The 24201-nt window shown below is 26.9% G+C and overlaps 1 protein-coding gene across 2 annotated transcripts; it reads right to left on the bottom strand.

Annotated features, from left to right (window-relative positions):
* Window positions 1-4086: 4086 nt before the first annotated feature.
* On the bottom strand, window positions 4087-21535 carry fs(1)N (female sterile (1) Nasrat). Of its 2 annotated transcripts, XM_087414670.1 has the most exons (17): window positions 21291-21514; window positions 20266-20782; window positions 18197-18495; window positions 17787-18091; window positions 16239-16922; window positions 14916-15173; window positions 14499-14817; window positions 13520-13609; window positions 12773-13237; window positions 9248-9763; window positions 7557-7768; window positions 7215-7353; window positions 6713-6990; window positions 6138-6506; window positions 5612-5962; window positions 5262-5415; window positions 4087-5154 (listed from the first exon to the last, which is right to left on the bottom strand). In XM_087414670.1, the coding sequence occupies exons 1-17, from the start codon at window positions 21499-21501 to the stop codon at window positions 4943-4945; spliced, it is 5379 nt and encodes a 1792-aa protein (XP_087270796.1). In that variant the 5' UTR covers window positions 21502-21514; the 3' UTR covers window positions 4087-4942. The 2 variants fall into 2 exon arrangements, with proteins under 2 accessions (XP_087270796.1, XP_087270797.1); XM_087414671.1 differs by having other exon boundaries at window positions 12773-13609; window positions 21291-21535.
* Window positions 21536-24201: the final 2666 nt, after the last annotated feature.

Consider the following 24201-nt stretch of genomic DNA (forward strand, 5'->3'; position numbering starts at 1 on the left):
ATTTTTATAATTGAGAATTAATGCAGAAATGTTGAATATAGCCGCCATATTCATTTATGAAACAACATTTTAATACTATACGCAAGAAACATTTTTTTGACAAACTTTATCTAGATTGCATTCAGAATATCATCCGAGTGCCCCTACGTATCGTTTTATCCTTGTTGTCCAATATGAAAGAAAGATAATATAAGGGGCACCCAGATGATTTCCAAACGCAGCCTAGATAAAGTTTGTCAAAAAGATGTTTCACACAGTCAACATCAAAGATGTTGAAACCCCATTGAGATATATGACCATTATATACCAACATTCAGTGTTCTTGGATCATTGAAGAAGCAGTTCTCATACGATTGTAATGGTCAAGCACTGTTGGATGAGATACGATATTGGATGGGTAATCACTTAGACAAATAAAGAAATTAATTCCCAATGAGGGAGAGAGCGTGTTTTTTTAAATTATAATTTTGTTGTGTATATTTCGGAAAATGTTGCAAATAATATTATTTTAGAAATAAAACAGATTTAATTAATTTTATATAAGCCATTTATTTTGATTTTATATAAGCCATTTATTTTCTTTGTGCGTTAACCTTCAATTGACGGTTTGCAATTACATCCAAATTTTTTGATCGTTTTTGAAAGTGTTTAACACCCAAATTTGAGCGTTCTTTTTGAGTGTTTAACGCCAAAAATTGAGGGTATTTTTAAGTAAATGTTGTGGGGGAAGAGTTGTATGAGTCTAAGCAGGCTAAAAATCGTGAAGCGGTTTAGATGGAATAACAGCTGAAACCATAAAAATCACTGGAGACCTGGGAATACGAATATTTCTGAATATATGCCGTAAAATCTGGCAATCTCAATAGTGACTGTAAGAATGGACAGAATATATTCATTCCATTCTACAAAAAGGATTCTAGAAAGAAATATGAAAACTACAGACTTATAGCCTTAATGTAAGTAAGATTATGCTGTACATATTTCATGCGAGGATCAGGTCTTTTCTAGACGATTAAATACCTCCAGAATAAGCTGGTTTTGTAAAGAGTAAGAGCACCCGTGAACAGATTCTTAATATGAGGCAGATCATTGAGAAAGCACGGGAATTTAATATATAAGTCTATCTGTGCTTCGTGGATTATCGGAAGGCGTTTGACACTATCAGATGGCCCCATTTCTGCAGGATCCTGGATGAGATGGGGGTATCTCAGCATCTGATAGTTCTTCTTAAGTCTCTATATGAGAATAACAAAATGAGAGTGCAAATAAAAAACAGATCTTCCAACTTCCATGTTAGGGCCTGGTGTTCGCCAGGGATGTATTCTTTCACTTATATTTTTCAACATTGTGGCGAATATGCTATGAGTCATGCTTTGGACGACTGGATGGAGGATTCTCCGTGGGAGGATATACGAGGGCAAGTCAACAAATTTTTAGAAAAACATAGTAAAATACATTTTTTTTTATCGATTCATTTTTATTTCTCAACATAATCTCCTTTCAGTTCGATACACTTGATTCAACGATTCTCCAACTTTTCCAAGCAGTCCGAATAATATGATTTATCCAACCCTTCAAAATAAGCCTCTGTTTCGGCGATGAGCTGCTCTCTGATGGTGAATCTCTTTCCTCCAAACCATTTCTTTAGGTTTGGAAACAGGAAATAGTCGCAAGGAGCTAAATCTGGCGAATATACTGAATGGGGAAGCAATTCGTAGCGGAATTCGTTGAATTTGGTCATGAGTGCCGAGCACGTATACTAAACGTTTTGACTCGATCAGTCAAAACAATATCGTGGACTTTATCGATGATTTCTGGCGTAGCAGCCTCAATTGAACGTCCCGAACGAGGGCATCACATGTGGATGTATGACCACATTAAATTTATTCACCCAATTGTATACAGTCGCAAACGCTGGTGCAGATGTGCTATAAACATTATCCAACTCGGGTTTGATTTCTTTTGGCGTTAAACCTTTCATATGTAGATGTTTGATTACTGCACGAAATTTGTTTTTTTCCATTTTGCAAAAAATACAAAGATTAATCGCAACTACAGAAATGGAACCACGCGATAAATTCTGCTCAAAATTTGTCAGTAATCAGCTGAAAGATGCAACTTGTCAAAAAGTAATGTGACATGACACTGCGAGTGCCTCTGACAGATTTTTTAAAAACTTATTGACTTGCCCTAGTAAGTAAAGTTAGCAATTTTAAAATTAAGATATGCTAATGATACTATTTTGATTACCACTTTAAAGGAGGAATTGGACGAATCGTGACTGCTAGCCAGGAAATAGGACTGAAATTGAATCAGAAGACCAAAGTTATGATCATAGATAGGAAGAATAACAATAAACCAGACACTAAGTGGATCGCGAGATGTGAAGTTGTCTCGAGATTTGTATTTTTTAGTGCGGTTTTATCCAGATGGTGGTATCAGAAGAGATATGTAGATTATGATTTCGGAGACGGATTGAGATTTCTAAGGAAGCTATGTCCCGACTCATAAAAATATGGAGAGATAAACAGATATCAATTAAAACCAAGAGGAGATTGGTACAATCTCTTTTATTTCCTATATTCATGTACGAAGCAGAGATGTGGACGGTCTTGAAAAGGGATTGAGACTGTATCAAAGTTCTTCGAGATGTGGTGCTGGAGATGTCTTTTGAGGATCCCATGGATGGCCAAACGAACGAATGAGTCAATTCTGAATGAGTTGGAGATTCGAACTCGACTAAACTCGTTGGTCTCGGATCGTATTCTTCGGTATTTTAAACATATAATTCGACTGAAAGATGGACTCGAGAAGATGATTGTAGAGGGTAAAGTTCGTGAGAGGCGTCCGCGTGGGAAATGATGGGTAGAATAGGTGAAGGCACTGACTGGTGACCTCCCTAAAGAGACTACAATCAGAACAATGGATAGAAAGGAATAACGCCTCTTCGTAAGAGAAGCCATATTACATATGGACATCTCGCTCATGAGGTAAATGACTTAGAGAGAGAGAGAGAGAGAGAGAGAGAGAGAGAGAGAGAGAGAGAGAGAATAATGTATGTAGTAGGGGAGATCGAGATCAGTTGAATATAGGAGTAAGTAGAATAATCGAGGCTACATTAAAAATAAAACACGCGAGACACGCGTAAACGTGTCTGAGCACACAGCAGCGACTGCCGCTAAAGTTTGCTGTAACATCTTGTTGCGAATATATCTATGATAGAAGTTATGCCACAATTTTAAAAAATCATACATCTAAGTAATTTTTATTCTTAAAGTTTTTGTTTTACAATATATCGTATATGATTGTCTGAGATATTTGATTTTTACTTAGATAATAAGAGCAGTTCTTACTTAATAAAGCCCAATAGATTTTTTTTGTTTACATGCTTTGTCATCGTATATTGTTAATGTTTCTAAAAAATTAATGAACATAGTACTCAACATAGTACACTAATCACTGCATAGAACTGTATGACTCATTTAGTAACTTTTATAGTACTTATTCAAAATTTTATTCCTTTAAAGAGATTTTCTTCAGTGGTAAATGTTATAAGTTTAGTTCCTCATGTTAAATTTCGAAAACTAGGCTTATTTGTTTTTGCACGAACTGAACAAATTTGGCAAAAAAAAGTATTGTTTTATTCTGCGAAACGAATGTTTGTGTTTAAAATATATTTTTATAAAAGTTTTATTAATATGTAGCCAAAGATGTGGTTTAAAATACATTAATCTTTATTTTAATAATCTTAGAAATTTTCTCGAATTACCTCGGTCCCGGGGCTAATTAAATCAGATGGAATGCATTAGAAAAATCCATTTTTTTCATATTAGTTATCAGTTTCCCCTTATTAAAACATTATTAAAATATTATTAGGTAATCAAATGTATATAGTAATGGGTAGAATTCATTTTTTTTATAAGTCTCTTAATTTTGTCTGTAAAAATTCGAAACTGAAAAATGAGTCTATTAGCTCCGATCTCCCTTAACTGGTGTAGAATTATCTTCTTGATAAGTCTCTTAATTTTGTCTGTAAAAATTTGAAACTAAAAAATGATCTACTTGTCTCTATGGTCTCCCCTACATAATTATGTATAAGCAATATTTCATCAAACATGATTTTTTTTGAAAAATAAGTGATTAATGCGAAAATTATTCTGTTAATTACTTCTTTTTATGTTTTTTATTATTATTATTACTTTTATTAGACTAATTTTACAAAAGAAAGAAGCATGTATAAACATGTATGGATATATTTCATATAATATTATAATGTACTCGTAATATTGTTTATAATTATAAATAATCATACATATTTGTGTATATTCATGTGTATTTATAAATATTTATGCATAAAAGAATATTTTATTGAATAATATTTTAGCAATATTTCTGCTAATTGCATTATAATACTGAAATGAAAAAGTAATACTGCTATAATATTGCTGTAATACTACGTGCTAGTGGTATACTAGGTGAGTGATATATTAGGAGCTATTGTACATTCTTTTATTATAAAGAAGTTCGTGTTTTTATGTAACTCAAATGTATATAACTTCAAGTGAAATTATTATTTTGATAATTATAAATTGTGTAATAAATTAATAAATAAATTCATAACAAGTAATAATTACTTATTTATGAGCAGTACGAAGGTGTATTTAGTACAATGATCTTTCAATATAATTCTGAATATTATAATGTGAAAAATAACATATAATAATAATAACGCTTCACAACAATTCTTCATAATTGTGTGTGCGTGTGCGCACGCGCGTGTGTATGTATACTATTCATATATTAATCAGCACAATCATTTAATTCAATGTAATATATTGAATACATCCATGTTATGTGTCAATTTTTATCAATTCGTAACAAAAGAAAATTTTAATACATTATTCCATAGAATATATATAATACATTTATATATTTAATATTTTTAACACTTATTTGTGTAACAAAAATCGATAGATAACATTTCCAAATTAAATTTTACGCCATACATTTTTGCCTCTAAAATTGTTAGTCGGTTTTTATGAACTGCAGCCAAAAAATGTCTCTTTCCTAAATTATTGAAATTTGTCACTTTAAAGTTGTATAACTTATCAACTTTTATTTGTATAATATTTCGATGCACAAAACCTTCGATACCTTGAAAACAGTTTTTAAAATGTAACAATTATATTATTTTATGAATACAAAAAATATCTTTTTTCTTTAATTTCTTCTATTTTTTTTTCATTTTATAACATAATTACCTTTATATTCGTACACTTGGATAATATCATTATTTTCTACGAAAATAAGTAATGTTCCGAGGAATCCATCGAAATTTAAAACCAAAAATGATTTTGGTTGACGTGCTTTTATTGTTTGCAAAATTTTTGTTTGTGAAATGTCATTTTTGCACAACTAGATAAAAAAAATAATGTGATTAATACGCTATATAATACAATTACATAACACATAATAATACAGCAAAAGTTTCAGTTTTATGGAAAGAAAATGTTTTTTTGTAATATTATCCTATTACAATAATAAATAGCAATTATCAAATTATAAAATAAGCTACATAATAAAATGAAAATGAAAATTATATTTAACTCACATATATATAATCTTGGCTGACTTCTTCATTGTAATGGATGTACTCTTCTTTTTTATTACCTACTTTAAAAGTCAATACGTTGCCACAACCAAGACAATTTTTTAAACGTGTATCGTTTAAATGTATATCGTTTAAAGATCTTTCTTGTAAATCATAAGATAGAGATTGATTAGTTAGTACAATAGGATCGTTTGAAACCAAATTTAATGTCTCATTTTTGTACGAGATAAGAGTCTTTATATCCAATTGCATATTAGATGATGCAATTTCAAGATTCTTTTGAATCATTGCTATAAATCCATCTTGATATAAATTCATAACGTCTGTAGCATTACCAAGTTCTAATACATGCTATGAGAGAAAAAATAATTTGAAACAAATTAGCAGAATTAATTATTATAAGAAGAAAGTACTTATTTTATAAATATTTTTTATCTCCGTTTAATTGAGAAATTTTGGTTTAATATATATTTTGCGTATATTTTTTTTAATTTACACGTGTGCCTACGCATTATAATAAACTTACCACCATTGTATTATTTTCCAATTTCCATAAATTGTTAAGACTTCTACCACAGGTTCGTTTTGCGGTTGTAAGCAAGTATAAAACGCGATTTAATTTAAAAAACATCCATTGATTAATTAATCCAAAATCGGATACTTCATCGATCACTTGAAAATTATTTTGAGTATATAATAGAAGTTTTATATGGCAAATGTTGTAATTTATTAACATATAATCCATATCATTTATTTCGACAGTATGAATGTTATGAATATCTCCATCAAATTCTTGGATTTTTAAATAATCAAACGTGTTAAATTTATATATCTGTTTTATAGCATTGCATTTGAGTATATCCAAGTGCAATGCACATACGTTATTTAAATCCTTCTGTAAAAGATAAAATTATATTTAGAGCATAAACAAGTAAGAGTGTTGGATTCTTGTACAGAACAAATTTAATAATGTAATGTTACTAAATTGCAAAGAAATCAATATTAATTTTTAAATCTGATAAGATTCTTATTCTTATTATTTAATAAAATTTTTATTGTCAATATTAATTTATTTTATTATAAATACTATAATTTTTTTACATATGTTTCCTCGGTAATGTGATCTATTTCAGGATGTTCTCTTGTTAACATCGATGATGTGTCAATGATATTAATTTCACTCAAAAATTTATTTCCATCAACGTTCTTTTCAAAATAGACATTTCCATGCACTCTCCATTTTCCAGATATAATCTGTTTTGTTTCGTTCATCGTCTTCATTACTGCTCTTTGCCAATTAATTGGGTTTATTCTGTTTAGAAGACCCAAAACCATGAGATTTTTATCAAGGATAACTGGAGTTTTGAACATAAAATTCCCTAAACAAAAGTTATGTAAATATATTATTTAAATTATTTTTTATCGTTAAAGTTTAAACAAAGATTATTCAAACGTATTCATGCTGAGTGCTATTAAACACTGAAAGCTGATTCGTACAATGTAAAGTAAAAAAAGGTGTTGTATGCACGTGGTAGGCATTTAAACGGCATTTGCAAATTTTACGGCATTTATAAAACTGATTGTCTTATTTCTTAATTTCTACCTGTTAGAGCGTCGTTTGTAATTGAAGAAACAATTCTCGTTGGTTTAAAATTATTGATTAAATGAGCATTGAAATTATGGTACGCATAAATGTTTCCTTGTATCTTTATATATCCTGTAATATTCTGATTACTATATGTCTGTAAAAGAAATAAATATAATTTTATTATAATTTTAATTTTAACATTAATTATGCATGGAAGAAACAAAAAAGAGACTGAAATAGTATGTACGTCTAAATAATCTGTATTATTTTATTGGAACATCTTCAATATCTTATGTTTTATTTGCTAAATTTATTCCAAACGATAAAAGTTTTATTTTAATTTTACGTTCATTATACCATGAAGGTGTCCGCATAGATATCTTCTATATGGTAGGTGTTAATATGTCCTGATATCTGAATGTTTCTAACAATAATATTAGTACAATTAAGTTTATCGATCATAATAAACTGTCGCATATTTAATAAAATCAACAGATTCATTTGTAAGTCATTGACCTGCATGACTTTTATATTTGTCTGGAAAGTCACATTGTGGAGTGTTATTCGTGCTGAAATGAAAAACAAAATACTTTTTCCTATTAAGTTTCAAAATTAAGTATTTAATTATTTGCGATGATGCATACTTTAGTAATGTTATTATTAATTACAAATAACATATATAATATATTATAGTTATATATCATTTACATTAATTGCTGTAAAAAAAGAGAAATTGTAAAATTGTGTAACAAACTTTTATAAAAAAAAACTATATTGTGTAGAATAATTTAAATTGATTGAAAGGAAAAAATTTTGCTATAAATTATTTTATAAATACATATAATTTTATAAATATATATAATTTTACAAAATATTAAATTTTTTACAAAATATACAAATTTTTTGCAAAGCTTGCAAATAATTTAATTTTATGAAAATATGACCTTGATTACAAATCGATGATTATTGATTTGTATATTTTTCTTCTAATTTATTTTTATTATTTGTCACTTCTGAATGAAGAAGCCTGAAGTTATTATTTATTTGCTTTTATGATCATACATATATATTATATATTTTCAGGGCTCGGTAAAATAATTGATGCGACTTATTTAAAATAAAAGATATAAAATAACTTCCAGAAACGTATTTAAAATATAAAATTGTAGGAGTTGATAAAATTACTGATACGACTTATTTGAAATAAAAAATATAAAATAGGTTTCAAAAACTTATTTAAAATATTAAATAAGGAATAGATCACAAGAAATTATTTAAAATATAAAATAAGAAATAGGACCCTAAAATACATTTATTTATTTAAAATAGAGAATAACTTTTATTTAAAATATAAAAATAATTTGTCTTTTATTTTAAATAAGTTTTCGAAGGCCATTTCTTATTTTAAATAAAAAATAGATCTCGGAAACTTACTTAAAATATAAAGTAATAAATATGTATTTTAAATAACGTTTCAAATAGTATTTAAATAAAAAATATTTTAATGATTTTGTTTATTTAAATAATAGAAATATGAATACATTTCTAAATATAACGTTTCAGTTTTTTTATAACTACGGCTTATAATTGATATTTAGTAGTATTAATTCTTCGTGAACCAGGTGGAAATTTAACATGGATCATACGTGGGTATATCTCATACTTCACACGTGCAATACTTTATCATAAATATACTATAATTTAATTATTCACTGTCACTTTTACCGACGGATTGGTAACTGATACAATTTATTTAAAATAAAAAATATAAAATAGGTTCTAGAAAATTATTTAAAATTCATAACCGATAAAAAAACTGATACTATTTATTTAAAATAAAAAATACAAAATAAATTCCAAAAACTTATTAAAAATATTAAATAAGAAATACGTCAAAAGAAGTTATTTTAAATAATAAATACTAAATAACTGTTTAATTTTTTTTATTTAAAATGTATATTTTAAATAAATTTATTTTAAATAAATTTATTTGAAATAAAACCGAGCCCTATACATTTTTACTAATACAAAAAAAAATCGATAATTACCTGGAAAAGATTTAGGTTTATTAAGGGCAATAACATTCTCCTGTAAGTCTTTCATATCAACTTCCATAATGGTATATGATTGTAATTTATTTTTTACTACGAGGTTTTTTCGTAGATAAATATTTTCTCTGAACGTAACTTTGGTATTAATTGCGAAAGGTTTATTGATATAAACAACATTTTCGTAAAATCTATATAAATCTAAATTGTTTAAGCTGCCGTCGATGTTAAATGCATTATTAAATGTAACTGAATTTTTAAATAATTTTAGTCCAAAAATTGTAACATTTGTATCATTTTTAAAGATCATGGTCTTGAAGAAACTGTTTAACATTGATCCTTGAATCGATCCACTTACGTTCAATCTTGTTATAGAAGCAGTCTCAATGAAGTAAACATTACCACGAAAAGTATAAGAATTATCCTTATCTTTTAACCTATTTGTGAAATCGCTTAAAAAAACAGAATTTCCAATCTTGCCAGTTGTATTAAAATTTCTTCGAACCGTGACTGAGCCTCAAAGAAAAAGAAAGAAATTAATTTTGTTATTATAAAAAGACTACAAAAATAAAAAAGAAAAGATTAAGACAAAAACATAAATAAATAATTATAAAATATTATAGATAATTATATATATAATCAGTAAAAGTTTAAATAAACATACAAATAAATTTTAATCTTCTAATGATGTCATTAATTTATATATACTGGAGAATGAAAATAACTCGTTACTTATAACACTGTTACCGTTACTGTTAAATTACTTTTTCTGGTAACGAACTGATAACGATGTTACATTTTATATTGTAACTGTAACGTAGTTACATTATTTTGGTAATAGTAATCAAAACAGTTTCTTTTTACCGTTTACAGTTACTTTTACCGTTATTTTTTATATTTTTAACGTATGACATAATTTTGTATATATTTAATTTTTGGCCGGTATTCATAATTCATTCTTAAAGATTTTAAGTAATGCCTTAAGAATCTAATATGGCACTGTGATTGGTCTATGATATTTTAAAAATGACCAATTAATAATGACAAAGCTGTATTAATGTAAGAACAAACTTTATGACTAACAATCTTTGATGTCATGTACTACTAAAATTTATAATTAAAAATTTCACTTTTTAACAGCAGATTGTGTTTTAAAACCAAAAATTTAATTGACGCGTCGTTTATAGAATCAGACATGTATACAGAGTGTTTCATAATTCATCAGGGTTTGTGGATAGGTAGAGCGGACTAAACTGAGATGGAAAGTCCTCTACATTTTACAATTTTCGCAATAGTTAACGAGATATTATCTTAAAAGATCACCGAATATGCGCGTTCGTCTGGTCTACTACTCAAGTGTGTGCCCATTGCTAGCTCGGTGCGGGGGCCGCGGGGAATAGAAATGGCCTAACAAGACTTGAGAAAATACGGTATTAAAAAATTCTGAAAAAATTTTGAAAAAATTTTTAGAGCTCTATGAGAAGAAAATAAACAATTTTTGTCTCTTGCAGTGTTTTGTCTTTTCTGTAAAGTTGATAGATTTGAGTAAAAAATTATTGAAGATCAATTTTCGACAATTTTTAGTAATTAATATCTTGTTTACTATTGCAAAAATTATTAAATGTAAAGGACTTTTCTTCTCAATTTAGTCCATTTTGCTAATGTGCGAAAGATCTATTGTTACTTATCAAACTCATTGTACATACATCTGGTATATATAGTATATCTGGTTCTAAATTTTTTTTAATGGGAAAGATATTTTTTACTTATTCTACCGATGGTATTCGATGGTAATGAATGAATGAATAGTTTTCCATTAAAGTATCTTTTCAAAAATTCAATTATTGTCGAGATATAAACTAACATAAGTCAAACTGAAGGTTTAAAACAAACTTTTTATTATTATAATAAATGTTCAAAATGTTCGCCATGTTGATCTAGACATGCCTGTAGTTTTCATGAAAAGCTTGCTTTTTCTAATCTTGAATCGTTATATCGCAAAAAATATTTTTTTATTCTTTTCTCCCGAAGCGATAAGACGTTGAAAGTAAGCTAGCTCTTTCACTCTTTCCCAAAGATAATAGGTCAGGTGTTCTCACAGGGAATAATGCAAGATCATCTCTACCAATGTATTTGTTTGAGAAGGTTCTGTTAAGCTCTCGTATCTCAATCAACATAGTGAATAGTTTATCTTGGCTAGTTTATTTTGGCTTATAACCTACAATAGTTGCTTATTTTGGCTTATACCCTAATAGTTGTATTTTCGAAAAGATACTCTAACGCAAAGTTATTCAGCTCATTGAGCACTCGATAAAACGAGTAAAAATACCTTTGCTATTAAAAAAAATTTTTTTATTGATAATATGAAAATCAAGGATATTTAAGATTACTCACACGGAAAGAATTATTTCTTATAGTTTACCCTGAAAATATGATAATTGGGGGACAACATTTGTATTTCGAAGAATTTTGATATAAATCTCTCTTATTCATCAATAAAATATAATAAAGTATAAAATAGGTTTGATTAATTTTACTGAAGTGCATGGTAAAAATATTAAAAATATTGTATTGTACCATAACTACCATATTTTCAGGATAGATTTTAAAAGAAAATTCTCTTCGTGCAAAAAGTCAAAGTAAGGCCCCCTATTTATCCTACAACTTTGAATAGATATCTTCCCTCTATCTTTAACTGTTTTCACACACGCACGCACGCACGCACGCACACGCACGTACGCATACACACACAACACACAAACACACACACACACACACACACACTCTCATTCTGAAATATTAGATATGTATATACAAAACTTATTAGCTCATTCCGAAAAATCATTTCGTTTCTTACAATTAGTTACGTTTTTACGTTCTATATCAGTCTATTGTTATTATTGTCATTATTGTTTATTGTTATTATTATTATTTACAATCAGAATGAGATTATTTACAACCATTTTATGAGGTCAAATAGAATTTATTGTTATTATTTTCTAGTTATCATAATCAGAAATTATGCTTGGCCTCGCCAAAATGCCGAAATGTTTCTGGTTAGATCTTCTTATTGGCTTATTGGCAGCTTAACTGGACTGTTTTTCTCTGTGATAAGCAAACAATATTGTAAAATATTTTTTAAACTGATCTTATTTTAGCATTAAAAAATAACAGAAAAGTAACAAGTCAGTACTTTTTAAATAACGGTAACAGTAAAGATTTTCTTGTGAGTACCAGTAGCTAGTAACGGTAACTAATTACTTCTAAAAAATATTTTTCCATTCTTTGTTAACTACGATAGCAATAAGTTAAAGTGTATATATATATAATATATATATATAAAGTTTATATACATTATATATATAAGTACATTTAAAAAATATTATTTTGTTAATTTTACAATAAGTACATTATAAATATATTTTTAAGTGTCATTAATAATATAAAAATGCGAATATATTTGAAAGATTACTGTAAAAGACATTTGTAAAAGACTTCTTAACAGGTTTAATATATGCAACATACCATTTATGATAATTGGCCCTTTTAGCATCTGCTTTTCATTTAGATCCAAAATATGGTTTACAAAATGTTTATTTATAAATTGTATTTTTAAAAATTCGCATGTAATATTATTCAATGTTTTGCGATCCATAAATGTAATATTTCTATCGACTTTCTGAATAGCATCAGTGATAAACATAGATAGATTCAAATTGTTTATAAAGCCAATTACTTTCAAATTTTCAATCGATACATTTGTATTGAAAATGACAGTCGCCATGTTATATTCCTTGTAAATATCAATAATATTATTGTTATTAATTGAAGATGCCATTATAATTCCTGTCACTTCTAAATTTTTTATCGATGCATTTCCGTTGAAAATGTTATTATAAGGTAATTTTGCGGGTGTTGAAAACAAATTCCACGTATTCAAAGATATTGCGTTAATAATTTCTGCGTCCAAGATGTCAGTTTCCAATTTGTCTATTATTAAAGCACCTGTTAGATTCTGCTGCGTATAGGATGTTAACACACGGTTGACCAAATCAATGTAGTTGATTCTATTGATTGTATTAGGCAAGATCTCATCGATCATTAATGTTGAAATCGTTAAATTCTCGAAATATACTTGTTGAAAAGTTTTATTTAATTTATCAAAGAAAGTAATTTGAGAGATAGTCTGTTTTATAGTATCAAAAGACAAATTATCGATAATAAATGATTTAACAAATAACAGTATTTTATTAAAACAACTAGAAGTTATACTTTGTTCGTAGATTATATAATCCTCTAATTTCTTCATGATGCCAAGAGTAACATTTTCAAACATGACACTTGCTGATATTTTTGTCAAATCTGAAATTAATAAAGTGAGATATATTGATGAAATACAATTTTTATAGAAAATTTTATACAAACTACATAGATTAGCGCAACTTTATAATTATTAATAAAATAAAATAAGACAACGGATTAATGGGAATTGGTGCTGTAATAATTGCGCTATTATTATCTTTCCATAAACATTTTGGCTAATTTTTTAGCCAAAATTCATTTCATCAATATCGAATTAAAGAAAGAACATGAAACAATTTGTCATATGCACAAATAAACTAAATATATTATGAGGCGATCCATCACTCTCCCATATGCAATCCCATACCAATTAGACAGCTAGATGGTGCCAGTCGATTGATTGATCTTCAAAGACAAACATGGTCAGGAATTTTTAATGATGAAATTAACATAGAAAAGTGATTAACTCATTTTCTATTGTTGATTTATAATTATTTTTAAACTATTCAATATATTCAAGTAAACCTATACTAAAAAATAATTCATGAAATTTGAATAAATATTTGTTTAGATAGTACGAATAAGACCATTTACTTACAATAAATAAATATTTATTCAATTAAAAAGAATTACACTTAATAAGTATTATGTTTTCAAATCGAATAAATATTTATTTTCTGTAAGCAAATGGTTCTATTGGTGTATTGTCTAAATATTTATTCAAATTTCGTTAATTATTTTTTCACTATGTGTATGTTATCTATAGATTAGAATTTTTTCATTTCTCAATTCTATTATAGAAAGGAAAGATGTATATTTTTCACAAAATGTGTAATTCCTTTTTTGTAACAGCTTTATTATATGTAGATAAAAAATTTGCCTTTTTAATTTTAATAATTTAAAATCTAATAGATAATGTTTACAAACTTTTAGATTATACTATACTTACGAGGAAACTGTTGATTAGTATTTAAGGTTACGAATTCTGAAAAAATGTGATTATTAATTCGTCTGGATTTAATTGTTGTCGTAGATTTTACGTTGACGTCATTCCAAAATCTTTTATTTCCAATAATTACTGCATTTTTTTCAGTTTTTAATAAAAAATTGTCAAGATCTGACCACGTTTTAGTATTAATTGAATCTTTGAGTACAATATTTCCCATAATGATCAGATTTTCAAAACTAATATCTGATAAAAGCCTATTGGTTTCGTTAAGCAAATCCTCTATGCCGCTTGCATTAATGCCTATTATATTTCCGTCAATCTGAAATTATGACAGAACTCTGGATTTATATATATATATATATATATATATATATATATACCTAAAAAAAATTGTAATATACGATTAACTAATCGTACCTGGAAAATTCCATCAATTTCTAGATCTTTAAACATAATTTCTTCATTAATAATTTCATGTCTGTTGAGAATAACAAAATCATTAATATCAATTTTATTTATTGTCTTGATGGTTAACAAATGTTTCGTAGACAAGTTAACAAAGTGCTTTTCACCCGTGACATTGACAGAAAATTTATTTAGTCCATTCATTAGAACGTAATTTCTTGGATATTGCAAATAATTCAGATTTTTGACATTAGCTTTTTCGGCGACAAGCTGTTGAAAAAAATATTATCTTTTATCGAAAAAAGAAATTACAAAGATTTAACAATAAGATTGAAAACAAGACCGTTTATGTCAAATATCATTACTCTAAGTACGAAGCGCTACTACGGTCTGTGAGTGTTGAGATGTTGAACTAATATATATATATATAAATGAATTAATTTCAGAAATGATAATTACGTGCCGGTTGTCGGACTTTCAACGCAATCAATCTGAAATATTAATAATCCCCCTAAATTTCTCAAATTAATATTAAAAAACTGTAATAAACTTATTGCGAAAAATATTGCCTCGGCCTAGAGTCGAATCCGGATCTCTTACATTCCGTGCGAGCGTCCTGAGCCTTTAGACCACCGAGACCTAGGTATTTTTCGTAATAAGTTTATTATAGTTTTTTAAAGTCTCGGTGGTCTAAAGGCTCTGGACGCTCGCACGGAATGTAAGAGATCTGGGTTCGACTCTCGGCCGAGACAATATTTTTAGTAGCGCTTCGTATTTAGAGTAATGTTATTTGACAAAGATTTGGTACACACAGAATGTCAATAAAAAATGATACAATCGGTGATTTTTTATTAAAAAAACAAGAGAAAAAAAGGGTATATAAATACTTCTTTTATTATTGCGTTAAAGGCATTCTAGTTTTATACGTATACTAGCTACTTTTTTCGAAAATGAACTATGAATACAATATTAAACCGTGTATACAACATTACTTATTTTCTTATAAGAGAAAATTTGTTTTATTATCAAGATTTATATTGGACAATTTATTTAATTCTCAAGGATAATATTAAGTTATATAAAGATTATGCGTTTCGCGCAGGTTTTCTCTGTGTCCATTCTTGGAATATCAACGTTTCTTGAATCTTGCAGTCCATTCATACTCCTAGTATCAGGCTGCTCCTCGCCCTGATAAAGTGAACTGCAGATTTACAAAACGTTGGCAAAAATAGATTTGGACACGGAAAAAATCCGCGGAACACATAATCTTTATATAGAAAGGCTTCCACCCGTGGAAGCTTCAAGAATAATATTAATAATATTAAGTTGTTTTACCCTTTCCGCAATTGTCTCTCCAGAAATAATTGTCGATTCATCTTTCCAAACTATATTTTGTATCTGCTCCTTCCATTTGATATTATTTATTACGGAAAAATTCAAGTGCCCATCAATTTTTAATCTCTTTAATATTGAAAAATTTACGTCACTATAATTTTTTATTTGAAAATCGAACATGATTTTCTCCAGCGGTATGCCATTTAAAGAGAAAATCGTTAAATTATTAGTGTCAATAGACGAAACAGATTTCTGAACGTTGATGCGATTTGCAATACTGTTTTCTATGATTGAAGTTGATGCGTTATTAATAAAAGCCGCAATTATATTTTTCGTATATAGTGTACCATTCACCGAAAAATCTCCGTTTAATTCAACATCTGGCGGTAAAGTAATTTTTGTTGAATTAGTCATACTTTTCAAATCTGATAACATTTGATCAAGCTTTGTTTCTAATTCTTCTAATTTCTCTATATTTGATGTCACGTTTATCAATATGTCTTCTATTTTCAAATTGATCGAACCAACTTTGACAGCACCATAATGTACATGACCTTCAAGTATAGCGTTCGATACATTTACTTTTGAAAGATTCCAAAATCCTGTTATCACATTCTTAAAGTAACTTTGACTGAATTGCGTATCAGCCTCATCAAAGATAGCTTCTTGTTTTCGAAAAATTTCCTGAAAATTTAACAAAAATAATTCAGAATATGCGCGCGCGCACGCGCACAGCATACAAAATCTTTACATATATTCATAAAAATGTATCTTATATAACTCTCTCTCTCTCTCTCTCTCTCTCTCTCTTTCTCTCTCTCTCTCTCTCTCTCCTTCTCCTCTCCTACATCTTATATAATTATGTTTTACATTAGGACAGAATAGAAGTAACGTCTTGAACTTCTAAATTCAAGTAATTGTAATTTCGAAAAAAAATGAATTAAGTTTAAATAAAAAGGGGTTTTATATATAAAGTTAGAATCTTTATACTTCTGAAAGATCACTATGACTTTTCAGTTTTTGCGAGTTTAATAACTTTAGCATATAAGAAACTACGAGCTGAATAAAATAGGAAATTTCCTTTTTACTTTGTGAGTCTGTCAAAAAAACTTGCCAAAATTTTTGATTTTCTAACGTAAAAATTTAAAGTTTTCCCTACAAAAATGTTTCTAATATTTTTTGTTACTGAGTTATCATGATTTAAAAAGAGCATTTTGATTGAGATTGCTCATAATTCCGTTAAAAATTGTACTGCAATTCAAAGAACAAATTCTTATAGTTGAAGTTTTGCTCTATCGAATATATATAATTGCCAATTTTTTTAAAAAGCATTTAAAAATGATAGTAAAATTAAAATAGCGTTATAAACTTTCCACTCCGATACATTTATTTCAATGCATTACATACACATATGATATGAAATATTTTAATTATTCATATATACAAATAAAATATATTAAAATGTTATTAGATAGTTTACACATTATCATTTTTATATACATATACATTTTTATATATACATAAAACTAATTATATTTGTAGATATACCTTCAATAAAGCTTGTGTCTTTAATACGCTTTCCGTCTCATCGTGAATAGGATGCGCTGATTCAGTTAACGTCACTTCTATAGTTACAAGCACGTTTACATGTGCAAATCCAACGTTTGGAATAACGACAATTTTTGATAGATCAAAGTTATTTATAATCTGATTGGGTAAAGGCACAACTTTAAACTTTGATCCATGCCAAGCTAAAGCGATTATTGTTGAATTTTTTAATTGAACTAGTAACAAAGATTCATCCCGATATGTGTTTAATGGTATAGTAATTATCCACAAAATTTCATTTGTTTCTGTGAAATAAACATTTGTTTTTATTTGTTTTATGTTCAGGGAAGAATTATTATCTCTTAATAAGATAATAATCCCTGCCTTAATAAGATGAATTATCATTTTACCATCAAAATGCAGATTTGTGTCAGAATTATCTTGAAATTCGTTCTCAAAAAAGTGAAATAAACGCGGTTTCCCTCCACTAATTGCTAAGTATTCAACATAACCACTCTCAAAGCAGACAAAATTTGCGAGTTTGTTGGATTTGATAATTTCCAATTTTTTATACTGACACAATTTATCTTCATGTTTCGATTCGTATAAAATAACACTTTCGATTCCTTGAAAAGCCAGCACGGTGCGTCCATAAATTGGACAAACTTGAACATCGAATACTTTTGGAATAAATAATCGCTGACAAAACCTGTGTGATATATATACATTTTTATACATACACTGGAAAAAAAGATTACTTGCTATAACAATATAGATAGTATAAAACATGACCTAGCATTTTTATATGGCTGCAACAACCAGTTTTTGGTTATAGCAGCAAATTTTTAGTTGCATTAGTCCTCGAAATCATATATCTGACATTGCAGATAGGCTAACGCAACTAAAAATTTGCTGCTACAACCAAAAACTGGTTGCTGTAGTCATATAAAAATACTATGCCATATTTTACTATCTAAATTGTTACAGCAAGGAACAATTTTTTTCTTTCAGTGTAAATATTGTATTTATGTATTTGATATTTTTTTTTGTAGACTGCCGTAAAATTTAATTAACGTACCTATGTCTAAAATATTAATACATGTAGAATTGTAATTAAAACAAATTTTAAATTAAAAAAAAAAAATTTTTTTTAACCCTTAACGGGGCGCGCTGTAGCACAAAATGCCACAAAATTTTTCTGAAAAATCATTGATAATTTTTTTTATTAAAAAAATGGGCCTTTTTTTATTACCGATCTTTGGTCCTCATTTAATGTCAAATCTCAATCATAAAATAATTCAATTGTAGTATTTTTTCTATTAAATTGGCTAGCCTTTTATTCACTTTAAAATTAGTATTACACATTTTGCGGCACGGAGTGCCACGCATGCCTCAAAAGTAAAATCTTGCTTACATAAATAATTGTCACAATATGAGATGTTGAATCTTTCTCCACATTTTAAATTATTTTTGTTCATATTAATGTTTAATATCTCTTTAAGTTAGAATTAGGTTAAATTATTAGGTTAAATAAATTAAAATTACTATTAATTTATAATTACCATTTTTACACTGAAAGAAAAGATTAATTGCTGCAACTATTTAGATAGTAAAATATGGCATAGCATTTTTATATGTTTACAGCAATTATATAAAAATGCTACATTTTAATATCTAAATTGTTGCAGCAACAATCTTTTTTTTCAGTGTATGTTTTAAAAGATTTATTTTTTTATCATTATTCTACAAAAGCACTGTTATTATTTTCTTATTTTTAATTATAAATTAATGTGACTATTTTTTTAAATCTCTTAGTTTTTATTTTATTTTTAATTTTTTAATTACAACTAATCAAATTTTTTAAGAAAGACACAAAATTTTAATATCATAGTTAAATTTTAATATTATATTTTATTATAAATATATTTTACTTGTTTCTATGACGATTGTTCAATTATTCATTCAATTATTATAATTACTAAATAATAAATTTGTGGCCGCGCGCGCTCACTAACGTTTGACCAGGAAGCGCGTCCAAAGGATTAAAGTTTTTTTTTGGAAATCTCAGAATATCAAGATTGTAAGCATAAAAATTATAATAAAAGTCTCAATATCTATATATATATATATATATATATATATATATATATATATATATATAATTACATATATTCAATCAATTATTTGTAATTAGTTAATTTTAATTGCAAATTTTCTTTGGATCTTAATGTCTTCTTTATGAAACAGTCTATAATTCAAAATCTTCCAGAGAAACTATAAAATTTGATTGCAAATTTTTAAATGTATTTAAAATATGACGAATATAGAGGAATGAACCAGAGCATATGTTAGTGCAGTATTACTTCAATATATTAATAATAAATTTAGTCCATTAAATAAAATGTAATATTATATTATATACAATATAATATTACGATAAATAAACAATTAATACGTATAATTAAATAAACGGAATTACCAGATATCGATACGATGATTATTATAATCAACATCAAAACCATAAACATCAATCAATGATTGATCTTCGAGATATGTATCATCATTGTCGAGTAGCAATAATTCATGTTGATTCTTTTCTTGTACAAATTCCATATCTTGAATTTGTTTTTGTACAGGCCACGTCGAATACAAAATATACGTATTTCCGAAAATATTATACCAATACAGAAAACAACCATACTGGGTTTCAACTAGTACAACTGCCATTAAATTGTTTCCGTGGCTTTCATTAAACGTAGCTTTAATATTAAAATTGAGAACTTTAAATTGTAATATGTGTCCTTCAGTCGATACACTTATAGTACGTTCAATTGACAAATCATCCCAACTAATTTTGTAAAAGATCAACATCGATTTTTCGGCATAAATAAAGTAACTAGTTTCTGTTTGCAAAAACTGCCAATTGTTTATTGATATGTTAATGTTTTCAGTTATATCAGTAAGTGTATGTAGTGAAATATTTGTCACAATAATTTCTGAAAATAGAAATACTTTTTCATACTACGCCGTAGAAATAGTCAAAAAGTTATAAATTATATACATAATGAAATATAAAATCTATAATATATTTTTTATTAAATGTTTATTATTAATAAGGTAAACTTAACCGTATTTAGATTTTAATTATCCCGATCTAATCATGTTTAAATCAAATGTTTCTCTTCTAATTAAAAAAATTTATAAAAATTATGCAACAATTTGTACTTATTAATACTAATTAAGTGTTAATATATTAGGTGTTGGAATTAATTCGTAGCGTTTTACAAGTGATGGGAAGTACTTTCATTAATGTATTTTTTAATGCTCATGTGAAATAAATAACATTCTTTCATTAAAAAACGCTACGAATTAATTCCAACACCTAATAGAATAATTATAACAATTATGCAACAATTTGTACTTATTAATACTAATTAAGTGTTAATATAGAATAATTATAAGTATTATAGAAATTATAAATATTCAAAGTTTAATAATAATTACCTTCTCGATTTCCTGCTCCTGTACCGAATTCATATTCTTGCCAAATTATCGAAGTATCTTCATGATCTCGAGGCCTTCGAAATGATCTAGTGTTGATGAGCATTTCGTCTAATGTTTTAGACATTTCTTTTAAATCCTGGCATTTTGCGTTATTTACGAAAATCCATAAAATAAAGCAACACCATACGACAAGACCTTTACTCATTGACATTCTGAACACAGACTGAAACTTAACTGAGAAATTCTCACGACCGATGTCTCGTAAATATTCACACACGACTCACAATATTTTGATTTTCATAGACTACACCTGTAGACTTCTAATTTGAATTTCTTTAAATTAAATAGGTCAAAGACTGAATTTTTATTTCTAAATTAATATCAATGTTAATCTGCAATTCTTCTTGTTGTATTGTTAATAAATTTATCATTAGAATTATTTATTAATACATACCAATATTACAATATTGTTATAATAATATAATTTTAACAACATAAACACTTAAAAATTTATTTTTAATATTAAAATCTTATTGTTTAAAATTAATAATTAATAACGATATAATAATTTAAAATACAATGTTTGTCATAGTTACAGGATATTAAGAAAAGTTTAAATGATTTATATAGAATTTGTATAAAAACTTAAAATATTCTATTTAGAATTTTACTGTAATTTTACCGAAAAGCAATTTAAAAAATCAAAATATATTAGGTGTTGGAATTAATTCGTAGCGTTTTACAAAGTATTTATAAGTTTTAAAAGTACTTTCATTAATGTATTTTTTAATGCTCATGTGAAATAAATAACATTCTTTCATTAAAAAACGCTACGAATTAATTCCAACACCTAATACATCTATATAAAATATCTATTAATACACGAACATATAGTATATGTATATATATATATATATATATATATATATATATATATATAAAATTTAAAAATTAAAATATATATTGCAGAAGATAAAGGCAAAAAATCGTCAGATTTTAAAATGAAAATACGATATAAACAAAAATAATTAAATATGTTAGATAAATAAATAAACAAGAAAAAACCACGAGCTAAATTGAATGTTTATATATATATATATATAAACATTCAATTTTTAGCTTATATATATATATATAAAATGCTAGATAAATACTAAACCTTATATTATACATATAAAAACAAATGTTTCAATCACTATCATTTACAATGTTTAAATATTGCCTAAAATATTAAACTATTGAATACAATTTCGATATGGATAATAAAATAATATAATAATCCTTAATTGTATTAATTATTATTTTACGCGTTTTATATATCGCTCGCAGTTTTTCTTATGTGATGGAACGGATTGGCCAGTAATTCAATTCAATTGTCTAAAATTCTAGTTTGATTGTAAAAAATGAAACAATTAAAGTTAAAAACCTGAATAATTGCAAATCTAAAATTCTAGTTTGATTGTAAAAAATGAAACATTTGAAGTTAAATACCTGAATAGGCCGTTCATTGTTATGTAAAATTATATGTATTTTGTAATAATTATGTAATTTTTTTGGCAGTTTTGCTGATGAGAACTCACTTAACCATTTATAATGTACGATGACGTTAATATATACAGAAAGAAAATATGTGAAAAGAAAAGGGAGAAAAGAAAGGGAGATAGAGAAGGTAAAAACATTAGGAAGGGGATAACGATTGAAGATTGGAAGATATGCATTCGATAATGATTCTATATCGCTTTGTTTATTCAATTCCTGTGATTGTCTTTTTATGTAAACCACACATGTTATTGTAACGTCATCGTATATTATAAATAGTTAAGTGAGTTCTCATCAGCAAAGCTGCCAAAAAGATTATGTAATTGTTACAAAATACATATAATTTTACATAACAATGAACTGTCTATTCAGATATTTAGCTTCAAATGTTTCATTTTTACAATCAAACTAGAATTTTAGACTTGCAATTGTTATATGAACTTTAAACTCATTTTTATTATTAAAACGTATTTATTAATTTATTAGGTATTTCTATCCATGCTAACATAAGACTTGGTTCACATCATTAGAAACACATTATTTTACATTATTTTACTTGCATTGGTCATTGAATTGAATTACTGGCCGCTGATCCGTTCCATCACATAAGAAGAACTTAGAGCGGTATATAAAACGCATAAGACAATAATTAATGCATTTAGGGATTACTATATTATTTTATTGTCCATATCAAAATTATATTCAGTAGTTTAATGTTTTAGACAATATTTAAAACAGTATTGGCTGCGTTCAGCAGAAGAAATCGTTCACTGAGCAAAAAAAAGGGATTAATCTATAACTAATATGTTTATTTATTATAATTCAATATAAAGACTAAAATGTAAGGGGAAGTAGAAGTCGGTGCGATAATCGGTGCGCAAGTATACTTAATAATGGAAATGTTTATATGTCCATTTTTAATATAAAGTATAAAATATAAAAAATTGGTATAAAATCCGTATGCATTTCGATTTACTTCAAGTCATTCTCAACGGTATCAATATAATTCTAATTTAGCACAAGTAGCGCATCAATCATTGTGCCAACCATCCAACATCACAAAGAGATTCTTTAGCTTCATCCCAGTTTACAGGCCAAAAGGAAACAAGAATTCTTATAAAGTGAAGCTATAATAAAAATGAGAATGTCATAGATATATGTGAAATTATTTATTAAAAAAGAATCGATAAGCACATAGACTGACACTCACCGAATTGATGCAATTTGTGCTTACACATACAGTAGTCAACCAGTAGAATATAATATTAATTTTGACAATTAGATGAAGTAACAAGAGTGATCTAAATAATTTTTTCGTTAAATGAAAAGAATAAAATGTAACAGTTGTTCACTCTTCGGTTAGTTTCAGGGA

Source organism: Acromyrmex echinatior, chromosome 16 (assembly GCF_024713525.1).
Source record: "Acromyrmex echinatior isolate Ae372 chromosome 16, ASM2471352v2, whole genome shotgun sequence".
NCBI classification, from domain to species: domain Eukaryota; kingdom Metazoa; phylum Arthropoda; class Insecta; order Hymenoptera; family Formicidae; genus Acromyrmex; species Acromyrmex echinatior.